The sequence below is a fragment of the Mustela putorius genome, unplaced genomic scaffold (assembly GCF_011764305.1).
Source record: "Mustela putorius furo isolate JIRA1106 unplaced genomic scaffold, ASM1176430v1.1 tig00003858_pilon_pilon_pilon, whole genome shotgun sequence".
NCBI lineage: Eukaryota > Metazoa > Chordata > Mammalia > Carnivora > Mustelidae > Mustela > Mustela putorius.
In genome coordinates this window covers 49,747,471-49,774,017 of record NW_025422010.1, presented here as the reverse complement: position 1 = coordinate 49,774,017, position 26,547 = coordinate 49,747,471, and the positions used below count along the sequence as shown (strand labels likewise).

The window sequence follows — 26,547 nt, the reverse complement described above, 5'->3', positions numbered from 1 at the left end:
TCTCTCTGTTACACTGCAAAGCACCAACAGGAGGTACCATCTCCAAAAATTTCAGCAAAAATGCCACATCACTGGAAGCATTTAACTACTTTTTAGCTACACAGACTTTTAAATTGTTCAAAGATATTTTTTTAATTCCCATTACGCACATACCAAGTGATAGAATATGCTAGTTCCCACATCCAATGACAATTTCATCAGAAATTAAAAAACAGCAGTATTTTTCAGGATAGCAAGGAAGGCTGAGTGAGGCAACGCCTTCCCACCAGATGTTAGTTACAAGGACTAAGGGAAACAGCACTTCAAGTGCTGAAGTACTAGAGAGACTCTGTAAAAACTCCTGTCATTGTCAACCCTGAGGGACGTCGAATCAAAGTATCCATGAGAATAGCTGAAATTTTGTTACATAGCATTGGAGTATTCTCAAAAGACCCCAATATTACTATATTCAAGGGGAAAAAAATGTTTATAGAATCCAGCCCGGTGAATGAAAGAAAGAGCAGCTTTTTTCTTACTCATCACACTGCTGCTAGTGTGGTTTTTTTTTTTAAAACAAAGGGGTGGTTTATACATATATTCAGAGAGTTGTTTTTTAGGGTAAAAAAGTGACACCAGTTAGTACTGGTGTCAAAGTTTTTCCGTACAGTAAAATCATCATCTCTAAAAGAGATTCAAATTAAAATGCCCTCCAAATATAAACAGTTTGGGTATTCTTTTGTTGTCTGATAAGATGAATTTTTAATCCCAAGAGATGATTCCTCTACTTCTGCAAAACTGATGTCCACTGAGAGGGCACAGAGAAAATGCAGAGGACCCAGGCTGGAAGGAAAGGAGAAATACTCCCTTCCCCACTGGTCTATGTGGTGGGTCGGTGACGACCTGTTTTTGCCTGCACCCACCTCCCTCCCCCGCTTACATTACAAACCCTGTTAGCCAGCAGCTGAAGACAGTGCCAGAAAACCGTCCAACTACCCAGTGTAATGTTATATACACAGTGGACCTGCAACACTTGGTAACATTAACGGGATACGAAAACTCAGCTTGTACAGTACAGAACCTAGCAGTGGTTATGCCTGGGACTGTTTTCAAGGGGGCACTGAGGCTGGGAAAGAGGGATCTGACTTCAAGAGAAAAACTCAAATACAGTGAAGCAGTCCATAGCCAAACCAGATACCTCAAAAACTCAGAAAAAAAGGCATTCACTAAATGGCTGGCCATAACACCACAAATGGAACTGCTCATTTCTTTCTTTTTTTTTTTTTTTAAAGATTTTATTTATTTATTTGACAGAGATCACAAGTAGGCAGAGAGGCAGGCAGAGAGGGAGAGGAGGAAGCAGGCTCCCCACAGAGCAGAGAGCGCGACGCGGGGCTCGATCCCAGGACCCTGGGATCAGGACCTGAGCCGAAGGCAGAGGCTTTAACCCACTGAGCCACTCAGGTGCCCCGGAACTGCTCATTTCTAAAGTCCTCTGAAATATCCCAGCGGATGACCACAAGAACCAATTCTACTTCCCTGAATGGGAGGCCAGACCAGATGGAAAAGCATCACCAAAGGAGGTTTCCATGTCCTCCTGCCCAGGAATCTAGCTGGTCGACTTTTTTTTTTTTTTCTGAAGTCACATTGCATCTGAGATTTATTCATGGCAGGATGTCTGGGAGACAGAAACACAGAAAACTACTCTAAAGGGTAACCCCGTAATAAGGTCCAAGGCAGAAGATAGATGTGAAACAGGCGCACATTTGTAAAGGAAGTCTGAGTGGTTTGCCCAATCAAGAAAGGTTTCTGATGGCATTTAGAAACCAGGCTGCAAAAGATTTTAGTTAAATTTTCATGTACCCTTCTGACCAAAGCAGCAGACATGTGAACCATCAAAAAAGCCTGGTGGCAGCCAGACTGGAGACGCCCCAGTGAATGTTTTCCCTCAAGATAAATAAGGCCAGGGCAGCTGCTGCCTAGACTTGACACCCCTGCCCCTTTGAAAAGTGTTGAATGGAGCAGTCGGTTTTTGTGATGTGACGAGTTTCAGTTCTGCCTCTTAAAGAAAAAAAGTTATTGCTTTAAAAAAAAAAAAAAGCTGTTTACCAACAAATTTATGTCTATGAACAAAAATACACAGGTGTATAAAAATTCACATGTTGAGAACTACACCTATGAAATTTGCACCAGAGAACCTATTTTCAAGAAAGGCTCTTTATTCTGGACATTAAATTTCCAAAATGGAAAGAAATGTTTTCGGCTCTCACAGTCCTTTCAAGAGAGAATAGCCCTTGTATCTAAGTACACATCAGTTTTCGTTATCCTATTTGTTTCTTAATTGCATTAGAAATCTCAAGCCAAATGAGACTTCAATTATATAAACCCATCTGTCTGTGACACAGAACTGCAAAATGACTTCAGTTTTTGGTAATATCACTGAGTAGTTACCAAACCTTTAGGAAGGCATTTTGTTTATGAAACTTCCACTGGCAGGTACTCCAAGTTCAACAAGAAATTGTCTTGCCCAGTGAAGCCTACAACTGTTGTGATGTACTGTCTTCGGGTGAAGGTCAGAACTATTATGATATCAAAATGCTACTGAAATTTGTACTATTATATAAAAATGATACTGGTTCAGAATCAAGACAAAGCACTCAGACATTTCCTAACAAAAGGGTTAGAGATAATAAAAGGATGAATGGAAATGAAAGCAGAAGAAACATTTACAGAACTCCAAGAAAAATTGTATTTGCACAGAGCATCTGAATACACCTTCCAAATGGTGCAAACCAATGATGGAGCCGTGTGGTAAGCCAAAAACATTTCTCAACACATGGCAATAAAAGACGATCCAATTCCACAGTAATACTCAGTCATCCACTTTGAAAAGTCACAGCACACAGCCAAAACCCAAACAGAAAGTTGCCTCGATATTTCACGATCTTATCATCAAACAGGTCACCAAATAAATCCAGGGCAGGCGGGGGAGGGAGGAATCCAATTCAAAATATAAGGAGTCAGCTGTTTAGACAGCACTCAGTGAATGGTAATTACTAGGTAAAAGAAAGTTAACTGGTAAAACTTTTTATCCCACTGTAAACCATGAAAGCTGCAGAGTCATCATTTGCTTAGTAAAATTAGCAGCTGTCTTTCTGTACTCCCGTTCACCAAAGGGAGAGAGTAAGAACACAGGAGGAAAGAAAGACCAAATCTGTCTTTAGGGTGCCTGATTCCACAGCTGGAGACAGGACACTTACTATTCTATATACAACCTCCAGGTTAGATATTCAAGTGGCCCGTGTTAGGTTGCACGACCTCCGAAATCTCATCATGAACAAGTCCCCACAAGCATGACTACTCTTGCTCAGTATTACTTAATGGGGCAAAAGCCCAAAGACAATAAATTATATAACAAGGGCCAACCCTCCAAAGCAAAAAAGGCCATTAGGAAGAACTGATCAAACTTTCTGCACACTTAATTGTTCAGAGACTAGACTCAAGTTTGTGACATTGTCTCACCTTTAGGAGAACTGGTTATTTTTAAATGAAACAGTATCACAGGCTACACATGCAAGCAGTTTTTAAATGAATTTCGAAGGGCAACAAGTTGGGGCATGCGCAGATTCATTTAAAGTAGTAAGTTTTTAAAAATTCTTTTATTCAGAAAGGGGCAAGGAGGGGGCAGGGATCACATCGCTCTTCAAAACACTTATTTGACTTTTAGGATCTAAACACACGGTGTCTTCTTAAAGACTAACAGTTTTATGGGCTTCTACAAAAGACCGGGCTACAAATCATGGTCCCACAACTCAGCCAGACCTTGTTACAATGGCCCGAAGCAGGGAAATTCCCAGAGAGGAGGAGGATGAAGTTTGTTTTAATTAGCCTGCAGGAGCAGCTTTCTGGGCTTGACTGAGTCCCCTCGGAGCCGGCGCTCACACGCAAACGCAGCCAACTTACCGGGGCGCCAGCCACCACGGACCCAGGGCTGCTGGCGTTACTTTCCTCGGGATTCTGGGGGGCTTCGTCCGGCCCGCGGGTCACGAGAATTCTGAAGTGCTGCTGCCCGGCATTTTGATCTTGCCTGATCTTGAACGTGCAGCCCTGCCCCTGTGGCGTCCTTTCCACCGAGTTCGTCCTGTGGATTTCGGGAGCCCCCCTGCGGCCCCGAGGCGGCGTCTCCGGGTGGCCCCGCTCTTCCGTGGGGCTCCCGCGCTCAGCACGGGGCTGCGTGGGGTACGAGGTGCTCCTCTCCAGCCGGATGCGGGGGTACCTCACCAGCCTGTCCCCCTTGGTGCCGGTGAAACCGAAGTTGAAGTCCCCGCCCGGCCCCGGAGCGCCTGGTTGCGGCTGCTGCAACTGGAAGACGAAGCAGCGCTTCCCGGAGCTTCCAGAAGCATCCGGAACGTGCTGCAGGGACCAGCGCCTGGGCTCCCGCGCCAAAGGGCTGTTCTGGCCATCAGCCCCGAAGGGCGTCAGCCTCACCTGGCGCACATCGGCGCTGGAGGCGCGGTGCTGGATCCGCAGCCCCCCGCCCCCCTCGGGGCCCCGCGGGGCCCTCGGCTCAGCCTCCTCGCGGCCATCGCAGGCGGCGGAGCCAGGCGCTCGGCGGCCGCACGTGCCGTTGAGCTGCGGGCCCGGAGCCCGGGCCGCCCTTGGGGGCGAACTCCCGGGGGTCTCGGGTTCCGGGGGCTCCAGGCCACTGGCACGAGACGCCGAGCCCGCATCGCCGTCCGGGCCCTCGGGCGGCACGCCAGGGTCAGGGGCTCCGTCGGCCGCCTTGCGCTGCAGCGAGATCTGCACGGACGAGCTGCGGGTGGGCCGCGCGTCGAGCGGGCCCAGGAGCTGCGGGATGAACATGGACGTGCTGCGCTTGAGCGCACCCACCGCCTCCCGCAGGCCCCCGCCGGCCTCCGCGCCGTGCTGGGCGCAGGGGTGCGGGCCGCTCCTCCGCGGCAGCGTGTGGAATGCCATGAAAAAGTCGTCTTCCCTCTCCTGGTCTAGGATCTCGGACTCGGGGGCCGTGTTGCTGCGCCCTGAGCCAAAATGAAACCGAAGCCGATGGGCCATGGTGCCCAGGGGGGCAGGGAGGGAGAGGGCGAGCGGCAACAACACGCCCGGCGCTGCCAGAAGTCAAAAACCGAAGACACAAACTCCAAGAAAAAGTGTCCCATCTGCCAAACCGTTAGCACTGCGGCACCAAGAGCGACAGATAGCAGAAATAACCCAAGTGGCAAGCGGCATTCCAGGCATGATTGGATAAGAGCAAAAAGCTCTCATCCGCACTGTGACAGAGGGTAGGATGGCCAGAACCACATGACCACGGTCTCCCCCTCCAATGCCAGCTTGTGGACTTACTGGAGTTTTCCCCCCTCTCTCGCTCTCATTTTTTTTTTTTTTTTTTTAAACAGCAAGAGCCTGAAACAGCACCTTCCCAGCTGCTGCTTTTCCATCAGACAGGAGTGGCCCCAGCAGGGAGCTCTCACAGCTGACTAAGGCAGCAAACACAGCCCAAGCCATGCCGCTATAAATCTAGACGGCATCAAATTCACGGGACAGTTCTTTCCGAAAAGGCAGAGCACTCGGACTCCCTAACCAATACCGGGCACTGGGCACTGAACACATGAGCACACACCATATTTCCCCCACCTCCCCTAGCAAACCGAAGGACAAGGAAAAATGCTCTGGCTGTAAGAAAATCCTTTCACAAGCATCGGATATTATGTTTCTCTGTTATTTATGATATCACCACACTACCACGACGGAATGCAAACTAATAAAAGGTACTATAAATATGATTACACACCCCACAGAATGAGTGCCCCTTTAATGCTAAATAATTAGACCATGATCTACAAGGAACAAAATAGCTAAGTGGAGGGAGGCACAACTTACAACACCATCAGTTAGCTGTCTGCCTCCTACTACTGTATTTTTCATTTAATGGGTGTGTGTGTGTGTGTGTGTGTGTGTGTGTGTGGCGATCTCACTCATAAGAGGACTGTCAGACATGTAAGTCCCAGAGAAAAGGAGCCCAGCTGGGGAAAACATTGTCTCCTATATGCCAGACAGGAGAACCCTCCCCCCAAATCCCCACCAAAAAAGGAAGGAAAATTGAGGAAGGGTGTGATGTGGTTTTCATAGTGAGTTAACTTAAATACCATACAGGAAGAAGGCTGCCCAGAGCTGACTGTTTTCCAGCGAGAGTCAGCAATATTATCACAAGCATGGAATCTTACCATTTTTGTGAAGGGCCAAAAAAGGACCCAAGTAATAAAGGTCCACATTCAAAGACCTGTCATCAGATCTGTAGTCAAGTTGGATATATTCTGTGGGCTTCAAGCTTACTATTTTCCATGATCCAGAAACATCAGTGATTTAACAAAGAAGTGTATTTAGGAGGGAGTTAAAAAAAAAAAAAGAAAATGGGAGGGGAAAATACCAAAAGCTGCAGAGAGTGACAAAAAGTTTATTTTAAAATCCACAAAGCATGACTTTGTCAACAGCTCTAGAATGAGGGTGTGGAGGATTAACCCCGTGTTTACATTCGTGCAAACCTGTTTTCCAAAGGCCTGTGGGTTAAATGCCAAAACTGATCTCCACGAGAGAAATGGAAGCTAGAACGTGGACATGCTTGAACTGCAAAGGACCACTATAGTAGTGTACCATCTAGCTGGATGACGACCTGATCCAGCAACAAACACCGCGGGTGTTCAGTGTGGTGGTGGGGGGGTGGCGCACACCAACTCTGCAAGTAACCTGGGACAAAGCTACCTATTAGTATCATAAAACACAATGTTTCAGATGAAGTGTGTATTCACTCACACATGATTTCTTATGTCTGCAGTCAAAGCCCTTTTGGGTTTGGAATTCTAGTCTGGGTTCCATGGTGAGGTCATCTCAACAGTAGCCACGGTTTCAGTAATGAAAATGGAAAAAGATTTTTTTTTTTTTTTAAAACAGCAAATTTCTCTTAGTAAAAAGAAAATTAAATAATGAATTACAACACATCTGACCAGAGGCATTTTCCCCTTAAATCTGAACCTCTCTTCACCTTGAAAACCTGTTGCTATCGTCAATAAATGAGAGAATCAGGATTGGTCTGAAGGTGTACCTGATAGGTCTTTAGGGACTGACTTCTACTGAGGTTAAGATTGCCGGGTTCAGTATTTGCTGGAGAAGAGATGGAGTGCTAGGCACTGCACCCCCATCAGACTCTCGTTCAATTTAACAAGAAAATAACTTCATACACACAGCAGAAGTGATTTAGTTATTTGGTAATACTCATCACCCAAGGTACAAAAATGCAGAGTTCAATGTAAAGCCACCAAGGCCCCGAATATTTTAACAGAAAAGGCATTGGTACAGTAGGCCAGAATCTGCTGGCTTTCCATTCTGGAGAGTAATACCCAGCCCAGGAGATTAACTACACTCCCGAGTTCCATAATAAGCATAAAAGGCCTGGTTATTCACTACCCCTGGCCTGAGGACTTAGGAGAATAGCAGATTCCACTGTGCTGTTACCACTGGCTGCTGTGTTTAAATTATGTAAAGGCTCTAGACCCCACCTGTCTCATGGGCAAGGACAGGAAGTTAAATGAGATGTACCATAAGGTTCCTTCAAAAATATTATATTAGATTTAAGCTACTCAAAAGACAGGAGTTTCAGCTGAAATCAGCAGCAAGAAGGGTTTGTAAGAATACTCCTTTTTTTTTTTGTTTCCAGATTTTATTTAAGTTCTAGTAAGTTAACAGGCAGGAGAATATTACTGTCAGGTGCAGAATTCAGGGATTCATCACTTACATGTAACACTCATCAAGCGCCCTCCTTAATCCCCAGCCCCCATCGAGCCCCTCCCCTGCCCCCTCCCCTCCAGCAACCCTGTTTGTTCTCTATAATTAAGAGTCTATTTTATGTTTTGTCTATTTCTCTTTTTTTCTTTTTTCATAAGAATACTCCTTTTAACCAAGAAATATACACAAGTTTCACGAAAAGTAAATCTGAATGCAACTAATAACAGACAACTTGGAGTTCTAACACCACGTCTGAGAGTTCCTTAAAGGCTTACACAGGACAAAGTAACGCTCATATTCATAGCCGAACACTTGGGTTTGTGGGTGCCTGACGAATACACTCTAGTTAGCGGATTCTGCCAAAATGCTTTAAAGCCACATGTGATGCTGAAATTCCATTTTAAAAATGAAATCTTAGTTATATGCATTACAGAGACAGATGTAACATGTCCACTTTTTACATATCTCTGTGTGTGTGTGTGTGTGTGTGTGTGTATTTCTGTGACTTTTATGCCTCAGGCATATCTTTGGTTCTTGAAAGGTACTTTCCACATACTTCCCTTGAGAAAGTACCATTTTTAAAATGCAGCTTAATTTTGCCTGCTAAATATAGATTCCCTTTTTGCCATATACTGTTAATTACATTTCTGTTTTCCCAAAGAGAATCACCATAGATTCACGACTGAATGGGTGAAAGGGCTATAGTCTGGCTTATATTTAAGGTTTGTTTGTATTAGTGATGGCCTCTTTAAAGGTGTGCCTACCGCTACGTGCCAGACGTAAGAGCAGGGGCGTAGGGTTTGATGTATCGCTAGTGTGATTTTCACTAATACTGACTATGATGAAAACATACACATGTACAAATAAATCTTCTGTCCTAGCCATACAAATGTATCTGTTAGAATTATGAAACAGCAGTAGGACAAAGAGAGTCTCAGGGTGCCGGGGAAGCTATGTACTGCAGGAGTGTAACACAGGTAACAGAGTTCTCAAAACTGCTGCTTTAAAATCCAGTTTTTAAAAAATGAAGCAAAAATCAAGAACTGGGACCCACTTACCAATCTGTTTTCATCAAATACTTCAAACAGGAGTCTGTGATTAGACGGGTTTACCTATAAAGGGGACAAAAATAGTATTTTCAAAAATGGGCAGAAATAATTCAAAGGATAAAATAAGAGACACAGAATGAAATGCTTTATAATGTACTCAGATCATTCGTGTCATCTAAATAATTAACCTGCTACTCTTCCAGTAATCCTGTATCCACCAAATCACATTTTCTGCTATGATTTCTAGATTATTCTATGCCTAATATTTAGGCATTATTAGAAGAATAAGATGCTTTCAGCTGCAAAGAAAATTTCAAATAGCTTTGGAGAGTTCCTAAATCTCCCCTACGACAGGGATGGAGACCAAGGGACATCTTCACAAAGGTCCGTGTCTGAGGAAATCTCTCAGGCCCATCGCTATGATGAGACGGCCTGGGACACAAATGAAAGGAAGAGTAAAAGGAGCTGCTTACTACTGTCCACTCCTCTGGGGGATACTATCTCCTTATTAAGTATCAAAAACACATGACCTCACCTAATCCTGACAGCGACCTATGGTGTATGATTGTCATCCCAGTTTTGCAAATGGGGAGCTGGGACTCTGAGGGTGAAGGAACCACCCAGAAGCCCATGAGCAGTATAAAGGGCAACTGGGACCCCACCCCCAAGCAGGTCTGACCTGCTTGTCCCCAGAGTCCACACTCTGAAATTAGAGAGAACGAAGAAATCAAAGATGTTCCCACGTCCAGCAACTGTGGGGTCAGAGTTCCAGGGCCTTTCAGTGTCCTTCTGCTTCTTCCTAGCTTTTTACCAAAATGTCAGGAATCACTCAGTTATCATTTACTAAGTCCCAACCACATGGGACACATGGCAGTAAGCTTTCTGAATGACAATGTCACGTCGAAACAACCCTCTCCAGTGAGGACTTGTCTCTCCTTCATGAGAGAGAAGGAACCCACAGCAGATGTCTGTCTTCAGGCAGAGTTCCAAGATCACAAAGGTGGGAAGGGGTAGAGCCAGAGATGGGACTCAGGTCTACTGTGATGGGAGTCTGGACTGTTCCACTGCATAAAGTGAAACAAAATAAAGTTGGACAGTTGAGCACGGAGAGCATCATGGGCTTCTGGCACCAGGCTGCCCTCCTCTTAGTGACAGAGCACGGAGATGGGGGAAGGGGGCGGGGCTAGCTCGTATCTGTCCAAAGTTCCAGGAAGGTTGTGCTGATCAAGGCACCCCACACAGACCCCAACCAGAGCCGCACACAGTGGGCACTCAGTTCAGATTTGTGCAATGAATAAAACAAAGCCCCTCCCCCCCTTTTTTAAAACCTAAGAAAAACAGAGTTTACAAACTGCTGAAGCCAAGGTAAACTGACAAAATCTTGGATGTACTAAAATTTACATAAATGTGGCCCAGATGTTAAACTGAAAGGAGTCTAAGGCTTTTAGAGTTTTACAAGTGGAAAGCTGTGTCTGAGACTTAACTAAGGGCCAATAACATCCTTCTGCCCCCATAAGCCCATTAGCTTTTCAGGGCTTCACAGAGTAATTTAAAATGCATCTGGTAGGTAAGGGCTATACATAAGATCCACCAAGTATTAAAATATCAATACTGTATTTCAGATCTGAACACTAAGAGAAAAAAACACGTGTTGCAGATAGTGACCCGAGGTTGGAACACATAAAATACTATTGCAACTGAATGGAAGAAATCGGGACCAACTGTAATGGGTCTAATGGTAGTATTGATCTTTGGGAATCTAGACCAATCTGAAGATTTCATCTGGGGCACTTCTGGAAGTGAAAAAGTGATTAGTATCATAGCTGTGCAAGCAAAATATATTCATTCTGAAGGGGGGGGGTCCCTTTCTCTCCAACAGATAAGCACTGTAGTATTTCCCAAATTTTAGTACCCAAAAATACAGCAACCACCACAAGAACTCCTTGAACAGTAATATCCATTAATTCACACAACTGTCATTTTTACATATAGCTCTTCTAGGCGTTAAACTCACAAGGTTGATGAAATTTTACTTATTTCAGTGACATTTAAAGTCCAGAAATAGTTTTATAGGACACTTGTACACACACATTACAGGTTTGAATTACAAAACTCTTCCTTCCTAACTCGAACCCGACTGGTGACTGTTGGGCTTCTTTTTAACCACGTGGCCTCTGTTGCTTTATTTTACCTCTAAAATCATTCATATCCCATGTCTCAGAGAAATAGTTAAGCTATTGTTTTAATTATATTTTACCTTATTTTTAAAGAAAAATTTAAGTAGAAAAGCTAAAATATGGTAGGTAATTTTTTTTAATATTTCTCTGAAACACCTCCAAATGAAACAAGTCCAGATTTTGCTACTACCAGGCAGTCTCTGAAAAATTTAGGCCAAAAAGGATATGGCTACACAGCCGTTTCTCAAAAGAATTTCACATAAAAATTTAACAGCTTCTACTCAGTATGAATCTATTGTGGTACCACCCTAGTTATCAGTAACAATTATTACCCCCCTCCCAAAAAATGAAAAACTTACTCTAAAATAAAATTCTTCATTCCACTTTGGGTTCAGCGTCTGAAAGAGAAATGATCTTGTAATATCTTTTCCAGTCTTTGAAACACCAACAGTTACTAAGACAATGCAATCCACGTATTTGCTTGAACGTTTTTTTGTGTGATAAAAAATAAAGCTAAGAGATATTTAAAATGGCCATAAAAAGCATTTAGTCAATTATTTGAGACTATTCTATAACCAAACTAGACAGGAAGGGATGTATTTATTAAAAAGATAATTCACAAGTAATTAAAAAAAAAATACACTGCATGCTATCAACCAGAGGGAATAATGTCAGGGACCTACCTAGAGCCACCACCATGAAAAATACGAAGTAATTCTTTAAGAAATTTATGTTCGTATGATTATTTCATCAAGAATGAAATGAATTCATTTCTCTTGACCTACCACACATCTGTTTTGGAGAGTTAGGAAGCAGGTGGCAGAAAAGCAAAAGTATTCACTATTTATATAAACGCTGAAATCTGAAGAATATTTTGTAAGAACAATACTATCAGATTATTGTTCATGGAAAAAAAAAAACCTGCCAGTTATAACTCAGAAGTGGATTTTCCCCCCAAATAATTAGTGTTTAAAATCTGCACCTGCCTGTCCTTCAGCTCTTCTACCCCTTCCTCTGTCCATCCACACACTCATCCCCACACCAACCTATCTACATATCTATCTCATAGACCCGAAACAGGTACTTCTATCCTCAGTATGAACAAAAGATGGGCTGCCAAGCATCCTTTGAAACTAAAATGAAACATACTGTTCAAGAATACATATATTCGTGTTTATGCATGGACAGGCATAATACTCTTAAATAAATACATCTCTCAAACATCCGATGTACAGACAGACTGAAAAATCACCACTTCATGGAAGGCTACAGGTATTTTTTTCATCTGAACCATATTTGCTTTTATCAATTGAATTCCTTTAACATCCGAGTCCACGGAGCAGCAAAGAACACAAATATACCCTAGAAACAACACACACACACACAATTCACGCTACAGGGAACTGGCATTAAAAAAAAAAAAAAATCAGCACGTTGCCCACCCACAACTCAAGAGGGAATCCCGTCTGAAAAGGACAGGGCTTCATACTTCTGCGGTGAATGGACCCGGGGATCCAAGGAATGAGGCGGAGAGTGGGGGAGAGGAGAGAAGGGAGAGGTGCCAGGCAGACAGCGGGACACGCAGGGCAGGACCGGGGGCTTGCGGGGGCGCATGCAGGCCGGCGCGCGGGCCGCCCAGAAATGCACCCGGCAAGAGGCAAAAGACAGGTGAGGGTAGAGCGCACCGACGGGAGCCCCCTGCGCGCGCGAAGGACCAGGCGGCGGGCCACGAGGCAGGAGGAGGACAGCGGTTCCGAAAGCAAACGGAGCGCGCAGCACGGAAATACTAACCGGGAGGCTGCGAGCGAGGCGGAGCAGCCCAGCTCGGCGGGAGAGGAGGGAGGCAGCGGCCCGCCCCGAGCAGCAAAAGCCATGTCGGTATCCTCAGACCCGACTCCAGTCCAGGCTCCGGGGCTGTGGTTCTCGGCTCCCGCCTGCGTCCGGGCGCCCAGGTCCCCACCCGCGCCCCCCTTCCACTTGGCCTGCGCTGCAGGGCGCCGGCCCCACCAGGCGGGGCCCCCAGCTCGCTGCTGGCAGAAGCAGGGACAGCGCCTGACACCGGGAACAATGGCCTCTGTGCTTCCCGGAGCCCTCCCCACTAATCAAAACACGGCTCTTGTTTGCAAAACAGATTTTTAATGCCACTCACAATGCCAGGAGGAGGACGAGCAACAATGGCTGTTCCTTACACAGAATGACCCGCTCAAGGAGCTCAGGTGCCTGCACAATGGCAGGAGAGTTAGCATTTTTTACAGCCATCCTGTTCTCCAGGAAATGCTTATCACGCAAGTATTAGACTGACTACCCCCGCCCAGGGGACGGGAAAATAGTAATTGATAGAGAAGAGTGAAGCACAGATAAAAACAGTACTTTGGATAAAAAACCCACATCTTCAATAAATGCCCCAAATACGGAGTAAAGACTTAGATTCTCACACACACACACAAACATGGAAACATGCTAATAGATGAATTATGGAAAAATCTTTAATGAACTTATGTAATGAAGATTTTGAAAATAGATACACATAAATATAGAGTTTGATTACTATTTTGATTTGTTCTCATGTAACTAGGCAAAAATATTTTGCTTCCTTTGGTAATATTTGCTTCAAGTTAAACCATTTCTTTTGTGTCTAGCAATTATGCAAGCCAATCCATTTCATTAACTGTATTTTAAATTACTTTAAATGATTTCATGAAAAACAATGAGCCAAAAGAACAATTCCTTGTCTTACTGAATTCTTTGCAGGGAAAAAAATTGTTAATTATAATAATATTTAAGAATATTGCTTTTACAGTCATTTAACTAAAAGCCAGAATGGGCATCTTGGGTTATTACTGAAAAGCTTATTCTATGTTAAATTTATAGATTTAATATTGGGAAATGCTTACAATAAAAAAATTGCCAAACTTAAAATATAAATTTCTACAGAGCCAGAGTACTTAATTCAATTGGATTAAATTATGACTTACATGAAGTTTAATTAAAGATGGACACCTACCTTTTTTATTGTTTTTGTCTGTACCAAAGCGAGTTCTCTATTCTCATCCGCTACATACAATGAAAGTTTCACATATGGATCACTGTAAGAAAATATTTCAGATTTAATGAGGTTATACTTTTCACTTCAAAAAATACAAAAATACAGACAAAAACCTAAGTGCAAATGCAAATATCAGTTAATGACCCAGTTTATATAAATTCCACAAACTAAGCAGTAATATTTTCAACATGCCTAATAAGGAAATATACAAGAGAAGTTTCTACCAACCAATCAATGATACTTATTTAACAACAAAAATCTCGGGGCGCCTGGGTGGCTCAGTGGGTTAAAGCCTCTGCCTTCAGCTCAGGTCATGATCCTGGGGTCCTGGGATCGAGCCCTGAGTCAGGATCTCTGTGAGGCAGGGAGCCTACTTCCCTTCCTCTTTCACTCTGCCTGCCTCTCAACCTACTTGTGATCTCTATCTGTCAAATAAATAAATAAAATCTTTTAAAAAATCTCTCTCAAATAAAGGGCAGGAGGGCACCTGGGTGGCTCACTCATTTAAGCATCGAACTCTTCATTTTGGCTGAGCTCCTGCTCTTGGGGTCCTGGGATCAAGCTCCATCAGGCTCCCTTCTCTGTGGGGAGTCTGCTTGTCTCCCTCTTCCTCTGTCCCTCCCCCTGCTCGCAGATACTCCCTCTCACTCAAATAAATAAATCTTAAAAAAAATAAAAATAAAAGCAAAAAATATTATGAAACATACACTAACTCTGTTTTGGGGGTGGGGGGGTGCAGAGGGAGAGAGAGAGTTTCAAGCAGGTTCCATACCCAGTACAGAGCCCAACACCGGGCTCTATCTCATAACCCTGAGATCATGACCTAAGCCGAAATCAAGAATCGGGAACTTAACTGAGCTACCCGGAAGCCCCTACACTAACATTAAAGATAATTAATTCAAAAGAACTAATCTGCCATATTTCTTTTCCTAAACACAGATTCTGAAAAGATTACAAGAAAGATTATTAAAAGGCATACCGAATTTTTATTAGGGTAGTAAAATCTAGCCAAAAAAATTGTTTATATCTTATTTATATTCTGATTTCCATCATATAGGTAAAAATGATTGTTCCTTTAATGAAGGTGAAACAGGCACTGTTCATCTAAACCAACACCTATCATTTTACAGATTAAAACAAAAAATCAAAACCCAAAGAATTGAAGTGCAGAAAAGCAAGAGAGATTTGTCCAGTGTTACAGATTTTGGTAAAGGCTAGATAACTGAACACTTATAGCAAGAAGTATATTAAAAGGACTACTCACTGTAGAGTTTCTACTAGGAGTCTAAGTCCATTCACATGTTCTAGTCTTACTAAGTCTCGGACACCTCAAATCTACTCAAACTGTCACTCTTTAAGGGTTTAAAATCCAGGTTCTTCTGTTTCACACTGGAAATCCTGAAAATCATAGATAGGGCCTTCATGTATTCAACTCCCAAATTTTCACTCATCTAATTAATTACCTGTAACTAATGACTGATTTCTATCCCATTTGAATATTACCCTTTAGTGGCTATGCCATGATGATTAACCTTTTTTTGGGGGGTGGGGGGCAACTTCTAGAATATTTCCAAAGATTACAGTGCATAATAAAATGCTTTAGAATGATTTTTATTCAGTACCTCAATAAATATGCCATGAAATCCTTTTAAGAAAGAGAAAGGTTTGCTGAAACTCAAAGTTCGGTAATAATCCAATATCCCAAACAGAAATCCAAAGTCAATGAAGAATATCATTGGTATATATAGTTATTTACTATTCATAAACTGCATCTTAATGGAAGCTACAACACATCTTCAAAAAATAAAAAAAAAAAATGGAAAACCAGCAACAAAATAGTATTCTATTATCAGTAAATATTTTTAATATTCTGATTTTAAAAGGAATTAGTCAATTCTTTGCCTCCGATCCATAAACTATCAGTATTATTTGATTAAAGAATATCAAACCCAATGTACCTACTTCTTATCTGGATACTCAGACTCTGAATAAAGATGAATCCAGAGCTACAACCTCAAGACCCCAAGAACACCTTCCTAATTAGAACCACAGTCTAGGTGATGAATCTGAAGTCAGTTTTAAGGTCAGAGGCTCTTGGACTTCGGCATATCAGTACTCGGGCGAGGGGGTAGCTGAAACTGCTGGTCCCCAAACTCAAAGACCACCCCCTCAACTGCAAAGATCCAGTAAAATCTGGGGTGGGACCCTAGAATTTGTAAATTTAAAAAAATATATTTATTTATTTATTTGTTTGTTTGTTTTTTTGATACACCAGCAAGAGAGGGAACACAAGCAGGGGGAGTGGGAGAAGAAGCAGCCTTCCCACAGTGCAAGGAGCCCAAAGTGGGACTCGATCCCAAGACCCTGGGATCACGACCTGAGCCCAAGGCAGACACTTAACGACTGAGCCACCTAGGTACCCCTAGAATAGTATTTGTGATGAAGTCCTGCTGATGCTGCTGCTCTTGATCCTGGGACCACACGTTCAGAACCACTGTTCCAGGTAGTGTTAGAAAAGAGTATTTTTTAGCTATAGAAACTAATTTTCTATTTCCAGCCACCAAGCTACTGCTAAAAAAAAGCTCAAGGTCTGGTATCTCTGTTATCTCAGAAACAGGCTCTGAGCACGCCACAGGGATGTGTGGGCACGCTCTCTCACTCTCTCGCTCTCTCTCTCTCTCTCTCTCTCCAGTACTACAGAAACACCATAAACTCTGCCGGCTGCCATCTCATTCTCATGGCCCTCGGCCATCACAGCGCTGCCTATTACATCACGGCAACAGAGACAAGCGTTTGTCTGAGCGGTGTATGCACATCCTTCTACTAATCATTTATTCACTCCGCTCTGAATCCCCCGAATAGTTCACGGCGAGTGACACAGGCAGCTGGGAGTTGAGAGTGGGGTCTCTGAGTGGGACAAGGTGTCTCAGCCATGAGAGAAGGCATGTCTAAGCGTGTCGTGAGCGCTCGTCCACGTCGGGAAGTACTAGGCGCCCGTGAAACATCACCAAGGCAACTGGAAGAGAGAGCAGCACGGAGAGATCCAGAAGTGTGCCCACGAGCTGAGTAAGGACGGTGAGAGGTAAGGACACGGGGAGGGGGCGCTGGGCACAGGCTGAGCTCACTGGTGACAAGGTATTGTAAGTTCAAGGGTGGTGGGGGCGCCGGGGGACAGACCAGAGACGGGTTCCCCATTCTTGCTCTCTCTCCACTGTACCATTCACATCGAACAGTACTGACTGAGCACCAACTACATTCCAGGGACACTGCTCCGAGCGGACAAGAGTCAGTGAGCTGGGGAACGGAGTGAACAACAACAAAAATGATGAAAACAACAAAGATCATTAATGGTCATTTGGGAATCATCCCACTGACCTCAGCTGAGTGAGGAGGATGGCGCGATTCCATTTCAGCAAGGTGAACGCTAGGGCACGATGCCGAGACAAGGGACGAGGCACTGAGCACCAGAAAGGGAGCAGGAAGATGCTAGAGCAGCCCAGACAAGAATCCTTACTACTCCAACTGTGGGCTCAACTGGCAGCGGCACGACCACCACAGGTCCAGCACCCAGTCCGTGCCTGCACCCGTGAGATACGTGCAATAGCTCACTGGGTCCTCAGTGCAGGTTCGGGAAGTCCGCACCTTTTGTCAGATGAGAAAATGAGAGAAATCACTTGCCCAGGGTGGAATCGTAAGCCGTGCCTGCTCCAGAACCCAGTGCTCGCTGGCCAGTCTTGCTGTCACCCGCTACCGGCTGGCCACCAAGGGAGCTGGCTGGAAGGAACGTCTAGGGGCAGGAGCTCCTAACATTATGCCAAGTCGGAAAACATTCTGTACTGTGACTGCTATTATGACCTAAATTTTTATCTTTGCTGCTGTCGTATCTGGAGGAAGAGTAAGTCGCCTGACTGTCTCCCTCTGGGAAGGCCACACCTCGAGATCTTATCTTCTCAACACCCCCCAAATAACTAGCTGTACACCTCGGACGAGTCACTTTAACACTCAGAACCTCAATTTTCGTTCTCTCTGAAATAAAGGGGTTAGACTCAATCAGTGGTTTTCAGACTACAGACGCCACAGAGCCTTTCTTCTGCATTAACTGTCCCAGGGACTCAGGCTACCATTCCCCCCTTCGGCTGTTTCACAGACTGGGGCTTGCATGTTAGAATTTGGGTGGGAGCAGGGTTCTGTAATGGGGGGGCGGGTTTAGGGGCGCCTTGATGGCTCATTTGGTTAAGCATCTGACTCTGGGTTTTCGGCTCAGGTCACTCCACACTCAACGTGGAGTCTGCTTGAGATTTTCTCTCCCTCTACCCCTCCCCCGCACCAGCTCACATGCTGTCTAAACTAAATTTTAAAATCTTTAACAATAATTGGACTACACGATCCCTTTTAGTTAGAACATTCTGAATCTCAGAACAATTCAGACTCACTTCTCATCACTCATGGTAACACTACAGCCTAGTCCATCTTAAGGAAACATAGCTTAACTGCCCAAGATACAGGAGGAATCAGGAATAAAGCCCTGATCTCTACTAACAGGCTTTTTCTCTGTCAGAGGATAAAGGGTAAAAAAGCCCAGAGTTCTGAGTATGTGAAACCACTCTTGGTCACCACCGGGCTGAAATTTTCCTGTACACATTACCAGCTTCTAACCAACCCACCTACTAGGAAAAACACATGACCTACACAACAAGCCCAACAAAAGGGGCCCGTGTACCATGTATGTTTGTGCCCAGGGAAATGAAGGCTCCTGGGGTTAGGCCACCCCCCACGCATTGGAGGAGAAGCTGTCCCTTCAGGGCCTTCATTTCTGAACACGATGTTCTACAGGAGTGGAGAAAGGGAGAGCTCAGCTTCCAGAGTCTCTTTCACACCTGACCCCACATATGCCCTCCAATAAAAACGGCAACTGTGGGGGACCCTTCTGTCCTCTGAAGTTCTACCTCCCACATCCTCGATGCACTCTGTACCTTTGTCAGGCTGACTCAGTCCTGAGGTTAATGCTTAGTTCAGACGCGCCTCCCCACTCCGGGGTGGGGGAAGCACCACCAGGTTCCACCAGGATCCTTTTCCTGACACAGAAGCAGCTCCTTAGAAGGTCCCAGTATGGGGAGCAGATACAGGGTGTGGGAGCAGGTGCAGAGAGTTCTGGCTTTCATGTTACTCCTTATACACGGCTGGCAGATTTTGTTGCTGGTAACCATTAATACATAATACTTTTATAATAACAAAACAAAACAGAGGGGTAGGGCACAGAGGGAAACAGGCAAGACAACCATCCCTCCCTCCCTCACAAGGCTTCTCCATTTGATACCCTTGACCGCTTTCACTGGCGTCTCTAATCTCTGGTTCACCAGCACGGAGTGACCTTCAGACCATTCTCCAATGAAATGGGAATGGTTTTTTAACTCAGAGGGTTACTGTGATGATGATTAGATAAAACTAGGTGCGTGTATTAGGGGCGCCTGGGTGGCTCAGGCAGTTAAGCATCTCCCTTCGGCTCAGGTCATGATCCCAGAGTCCTGGGATGGGGCCCCACATCAGGTTCCCTGTTCAGCGGGGAGACTGCTTCTCTCTCTGCTTGCCGCTTTGCCTACCTGTGCTATCTGTCAAATAAATAAATAAAATCTTTAAAAAGAAATAAAATTGTGTATTGATATCGATACCCAGTCAGCACCAGACACACGGTACAAGTGCCTCATAAATGACAGCTCTTATGATCACAGATTCTGTTCTTTCCTCTTGTGAGACTTTTAAGGCTCTCTGTTGTTCCTTCTGACTCCCACTTCTGCTGTGATTGCTGCTCTGATTGGCCCCTGATGACCTCCTCGTGACACTGGGGGCGGGCCAACCACAGCACACGGACCTCCAGGCTTCCTCATTCACACTGCGGGATCTAGGGTAGAGATAATCGGCTCATGGTGTTCACAGCTGAGCCCAGAATCCACTCCTCACGACTAGTTCAGGTCCTAATGGCTGGTGTGCAGGACAACTCAGGGCCAGCATGAACATTTCCCTTACTCAGCTCAGTTCTTTACGGATTAGAAGAGAAATTCTGTTTCACAGCCTTCTGCCTTCTCTGCACAGTCACGTGCTTTAGGCACCACTTTCTAAGCCTCTGAAGGAGGCAACAAATTGATAATAGGATTCAAGCGCCCTATTGACTGGCTGCCTACTCTATTCCAGGCAAGGAGACAAACAGTGGAAAGAAGACCCTGTCCCTACCCCATCTGAACCGGGCACAGAGAAGCAAAGCAATGATTCAGACAGGGTGTGCCCAGTACCCAGGAATACAGCACTCCACCGTGCCTCCTGACCTCACGCTCACCTCGGTTACCCGTCCCCACCCCAGGCCTGCCAGATCAGAACCTCCAGGGCTGGGACGTGGGATTCTGCATCTGTCAAATGTTCCATGTGATTTCCATGCACTGGGCAATCTTGGCACCCCTCCCAGAGGCCAAGAAGGGAGGACCAAGAGCAAAGTGAGATTTCTCTGAAGGGGAGAACATAAGCAAAGGTCCAGTGGCAGGCTGGAGCCAGGATGTTTGCCATAGCTGCAGACCAGAGGGCTTGGGAGGAAAAGGAAGCTCCAGTTCAAACCACAGGGAGCCTTCTATGCAACTAAGTGCTGGGCATCGCCACGGAGGGTTTGGGGGGCTTCCAAACCTGGCCCCCTTATTTGTAGCTGTATGTGGAAATCTCCTGTGTCCTCTTTGTCCCTCGGTAATAGGGAGACAAGCAGTACTTCCTTTTGTAAGGAGGCTCTCAGGAGGACTGAGATAACCCTAGTGCTAGACAGACAGTAAGCACTCAATGAATTTTAGCTGCCTCTGCCACGACGTCACTGTTATCACGGGTTTTGGAAAGGGAAGGGTTTTTTTGTTTGTTTTGTTTTGTTTAAGATTTTATTTATTCATTTGACAGAGCAAAAGCAGGGGGAGAAGAAGGAGAAGCAGACTCCTCACAAAGCAGGGGAAGCCCAATGCGGGACTCAATCCCAGGACTCCAGGATCATGACCTGAGCTGAAGACAGGGGCTTAACCAACTGAGCCACCCAGGCATCCCAGGGGAAGATTCTCTGACCAAGTCATTACAAGAAAACAGCAGGTGAAGGGACCATGCTGGAAGGCTTCTGCACTGAGGGCTGAGTAAGGACCCAAAGCAGAGGGCTGGGAGCAGCCCGAAGGTGTACTGGAAACACCAGGGTGGCTCACGGAAGGCAGTGAGGATGTCAGGGGAGGAGAGAGGCACGCATGCCAATTCCAACCTTTGGGCCTGAGTCACGGCGTGCAGGCTCATGCCACAGAACGGGACTAGGGCTTCAATCCCTTGCTGGGCCAGCACATCAGTCACGGAGGAGTGGGATGTGCCCACTGACAAGGCTGCTCTATCCTCTGGGGCGAGGCCCATGAACCCCAAGGCACCACCTTTACGCAGCTCTCGAAGTCTGAGCCATCACACGAGAGGCGCTGGCATATTCTGTGTCCTGCCCACGAAGATGCATTTGTATCCAAGTCTCCAAGGACGCATCCAAGGCCATCGTCTGTCCTCAAAGAATTCTAATGACTGAGTGTTATTTACACAAGAAGTTGTTAAGTTAGAATTGGCCTCCAAATCTTTATGTCTCAATTGGACAAGCCAGCATCTTAAAGGCGCCTGGGTTCCTCCGCACTTTTCACTGGGTATGTACAGTTCAGAAGAGAAAATGACCTTGGAGACGCAGGCTGTTCACTCACAAACAAGACCCTGCAGCTGCACACCCAGATGATGATTTTCTGAGGGAAGAAACAGAAAGTGTCATCACTGAAGCCCCAGATGCCACAGGCAATCAGTGGCTAGAAGACAGACCCTGCTCACTGGAAGGAAATCTCTCTCAATAGTCTAACAATTGAGATTACTTGTTGATGCTCAACAAAAAAATTCCACAAGGACCTGCTCTGTCATGAAATGTCGCCAAGGAACCTCAGTCACAAGGCACCCTGACCTTGCAAAACTGCTAAGCAAAGACCATCGAAATTGCTGTCCGTCCATCCTCAGCGCAGGCCCTGATCTTATGATCATAGATTCTGTTCTTTCCTCTTGTGAGACTTTTAAGGCTCTCTGTTGTTCCTTCTGACTCCCACTTCTGCTGTGACTGCTGATCTGATTGGCCCCTGATGACCTCCACGTGACACTGGGGGCGGGCCAACCACAGCACACGGACCTCCAGGCTTCCTCATTCACACTGCGGGATCTAGGGTGGAGATAAACAAAGGTGGAACCAGACAAGAATTCAGAGATGGGTCTGGTTCCACCTTCGTCACCAGGAAGCACAGACACTGCAGACGTGGCCACTTCTCAGAGAGCAACAGACGTAAGACCTGCTGGGCCTGCGCACTGCTCCACCCCCCGACCAGCACCAACAAGGACCCGCAGTCGGAGGCAACATGACCAGAGTGAGGCTTGACCCTCTCCATCTGACTGGCTCAAATGGTCCATGATGAACAAGGATGTATAAAGGCGAATACTTCTGTGCAGATCATTTACTGGTTTTGGTCAGATTGAGCAGTGTTTGCTGAGATTATGTTACCTTAGAGGAGGCCGGAGGGCCAAGGGCTGCCTAGGCCGCGCAGAGCATTCGAGATCGCCGGCAGCTGGGTTGGAATGACACTGCCTTGTCCCCCGTCCCCTCCCCCTCCCTGCTATCAAAGCATCCCTCCAAGTATCTGGATATCAGAGGAACAACGAGAAAGGTCTTCCATTTTTAACTATTTTTCTCCTCTAAGGGAAACACCACAACCACAGCCTGAAGGAAGCAATAATTCTTTCCTGTAACATGAGGTTACTCAGTATGTCACTGGGACAACCCGTAAAAGGGCTGGCTGTGTCTGCTTTCCCTCTTAGCCAAGAACAGAGGGCTAGTGTAGTATATTACGTTGTGCCGTAGATCAAGTTTGTGTTGACTACCTGATGTATCTATTCAGAGAGACTTTGCCAACCCAGAGAAAATCTCATTGGAAAATCTATTTGTTGAAGGTTTTTCCTCATTCTTTTCTACAGCTGACTATTACAGCACTGTTGCATGAAGTACTGACAACTGTAATAATAGCATAAAATAAGGAAAAATATTACCTAGAAAGCGTGAGCCTAAAACACAAATTTAGCCGTATTGTTGAAACTGAAGTTTTTAGTCTAAGAAATTGTTGAAGACATAAAAGAGGCAACAATCCTGGAAGAGGCAGACGTCTCAGTACTACCGGAAAGAAATTATTCCAAGTTTTCTGGACAGCAACATGACAGCAGGTATCCCATATAAAGAGTTGATGCCTTTAACTCGACAAATCTATTTCTGAGGATTAATCCCAAAGAAATCATCAGACATGCAAGCAAATATTTACCTAGAAAAGATACTCATTACAACATCGCACATAAAAAGAAATTAGAAACAACTTTACAGTCCAATAGAGAAATGATTGAGTAAATTATGGTATCTTCACGTGCTAGAATATTAAAACCATGAAAATTATGTTTTCAAATAATATTTGTTAAGTGGGAGGAAATAATCATGGTATAACATTAAGGAATAAGCAGGATCTAAAAATTCTACATACATATGAAAATAGTTGAGAAAAATGGAGCTGAAGTTAACAGTTGTTCTCTCTAGCTATGCTTATGAATTATGTTTATTTTCTTCCTTGTCATTTTTTTTCTAAAATTTTCTACTGTGAGCAATTACTATTTTTTTTTAAAGATTTCATTTATTTTTTAGACAGAGAATGAGAGAGAGAGAGAGAGAGAGAGTGTGTGTGTGTGTGTGTGTGTGTGCACGCACAAGCATGGGCAGGGGAGGGGAGGGGCAGGATAGGGAGAAGCAGATTCCTGACTGAGCAGAGAGCCCAACTTGGGGCTCCATCCCAGGACCCTAAACTGAAAGTCAGCTGCTTAACTGACTGAGCCACCCAGGAACCCCAGGAAGTACAATTTTTATAACTGCAAAAAGTCATGAAAATACCAATAATAGTTACACTTATGTTTCAACCATAATAAACTCTTTGACAAGGCACTGAAACCTATAATTTCATGGCTAGTCTACACTACGGTAACAAACCCATAAGGGCTTCAAAAAATTTGTTTCTACTCAGAAAAGTGCCTTAAGTGGATGAGTACTGAAGATTTTTGAAAGAATATGCATATACATTGCAGCCCTTGAGACTTAATGAAAGGCATGAGATATATTACTCGCCACCAATAGTGGCAGTGAGTTACTTTATACAATCTTTCAACAAACATGGGACAGCCATGGTTCAGTTGACAGACAAATGAATTCTCATGTGGGTTCGAGGTAGGTTAAGGGAGGCATTAAAACTTTACAGCTTAGGTGTATTCTGTGAAACTGCTAAAAGAAAAAAATCCACTTTCTGATACTTCCGTTATGATTTTGCCACTGGGAGCAACTAGTGGCTTACCCCATCCTAAGACCTTCCCTGTCACCTAAGCCTTTAATTGCTAGTCAAGACTGACTTCCTCGTGGTCCCCTGCCATCTACAACCCCTCCCCTGGGGGGGTCCCAAACTTGGTCCCAAACTTGGGCCATAGAGAACCTGGGAGCCTGGCAGGGGAGGGGCTGTTACTGCAGGCCCGCCTGTCTGTCTCTAACACACAAAGAGTTTTCTTTATATCTAGGCAGACATGCAACAGCCTCTGAAAATATTTAAGCTACAGTTTGTTTACAAAAAAAAAAAACCCAAAAAAAAAAACAACAACCAAAAACCCTTACTTAAAACCAATGTTTTCTTATGCTGTAATAGTATAATTATCGTTCATGTTGTTGCTAGAAAATTGTTTCACCTATAAATTACTGAAACGTAATACAGTTGCCAAACAAAGTGATAGTTACAACCTGCCCTTATCTCCAGCGTATTGTCTCTTCCCCCACATACATGCAACTACCAAAGGTTAAGAAAAACACTTCTTGGGACGCCTGGGTGGCTCAGTTGGTTGGACGACTGCCTTCGGCTCAGGTCATGATCCCGGAGTCCCGGGATCAAGTCCCGCATCGGACTCCCAGCTCTATGGGGAGTCTGCTTCTCTCTCTGACCTTCTCCTCGTTCATGCTCTCTCTCGCTGTCTCTCTCTCAAGTAAATAAATAAAATCTTTAAAAAAAAACAAAAAAAAAACCACTTCTTTCCAGGAATGACTTAACAGAGAACAGCTGACAAAGCCACAGGAGAGGGGAAAACAGAAACTGCTCCCTTTTCAGAAATGAATAATTCATTTACACCCACAAATAGTCACCGAGTGTCCACCAGATGCAAGGGATTATGGCGGGTACTCCCGGGGGAGGTCAGATAAGTGGGAGGCAGGGGACAGATGAGGAGGGGCCCTTAAAGAGGCTGTCTTCCCTTCCCCTCCAGAAACACCAAAGTCAGATGAATGTATGTAATACAGGTGTGTTGCCTTTATGGAATTGGTTGTGTATATTAAGAACTCAAAGAAGTTCATCGATTTTTATGATTATTCTAAGATGCTCTGAAATGCAGGGAATATCTTCTATGAACTGTAGTAGTAACTTCCAGATGCCCTCGTATGTATGTGTACACATGAAATGCTATGTAGCCATTAAAATGGTATTAATGGTGCTCCCTGCAGCAGCACATATACTAAAACGGTATTAATGAACTTGATTTAGTTGCCTTTAAAGAAAGTTTTGAAAAATCATGTATTGCAACTAAAAAAGCAAATAAAACTAGTACGCCAAACTATAAAATGGTGTTTATTACTGCATTAATACGACAGTGCATGATTTTTTTCCTCCTCTCATATCTCCATATATGCCAAATGAAAGAGGCGTGTTACTGTTTAGCTGGGATGCTGAAACGGGAGGTGATAGAGCTGGTGGGCTTGGGCTTCCCCCGCTCCAAAAATGGTCCCACATGGCAGCAACTAGAAAATCCAAGTTAAAAATACCACATGTGTGCCTATTAACGAACTAGATGGGAGACAAGACATTTGAACTTTAACATGAATCTCTCATTTAACAGCCAGAAGGTACGTGAGAGTGTAAAGAGGTCCCAAAGAACCTTAAAGGAAAGTCATACAACACAGGAAGTGGGGTGCAACGGAGGATGTTAATTTCCGTTCAATGTCCTGCTGGCGAGCTAGGCTTCATCATCATTTTAATAGCATGCATCTCCCTGTGGGGGCCGTAGCAATGAGGTAATGTTTAGTCACCAGGCCACAGCACCTCCCTTCGTATCCCTTTAGGAGGTTCTAAGAAACCATTCTGCCGAAGGCCTCGAGGGTTGTCCTCCACACACATTCGAGGGAGGGAGCAATTCAAATCCGTGTGCTTGTGACAGAAAGCACCCCTGATCCAAACTGCTGAGAAAAGACTTTGCACAAGAGTCTCTCCACCGAAAAGGTCATTCAGGAATGGGGGGGGGGGGCGCAGCACATGCACACTCACCAACCACATACACATACAGGAAGGATGCCCCAGCTTCAGAGTGTTTGGAAAGT

General features: G+C 44.8%; 1 protein-coding gene across 7 annotated transcripts in view; it reads right to left on the bottom strand.

Moving 5' to 3' along the window:
• The window catches only part of NEDD4L (NEDD4 like E3 ubiquitin protein ligase), a 330,740-nt gene that overhangs the window by 129,570 nt on the left and 174,623 nt on the right, over positions 1-26,547 (bottom strand). For 2 of the 7 annotated variants that reach the window (XM_045065672.1, XM_013052743.2), the window contains 3 exons: positions 14,004-14,085; positions 11,359-11,397; positions 8,832-8,885 (listed from right to left, as the gene is read on the bottom strand). In XM_045065672.1, coding sequence (XP_044921607.1) covers positions 8,832-8,885; positions 11,359-11,397; positions 14,004-14,085 — 175 coding nt within the window. Of the gene's footprint in view, positions 1-3,939; positions 6,921-8,831; positions 8,886-11,358; positions 11,398-12,790; positions 13,083-14,003; positions 14,086-26,547 lie in introns of those variants that run through there. The other 5 variants (XM_004745557.3, XM_004745554.3, XM_004745552.3 and 2 more) reach the window with 5 other exon arrangements.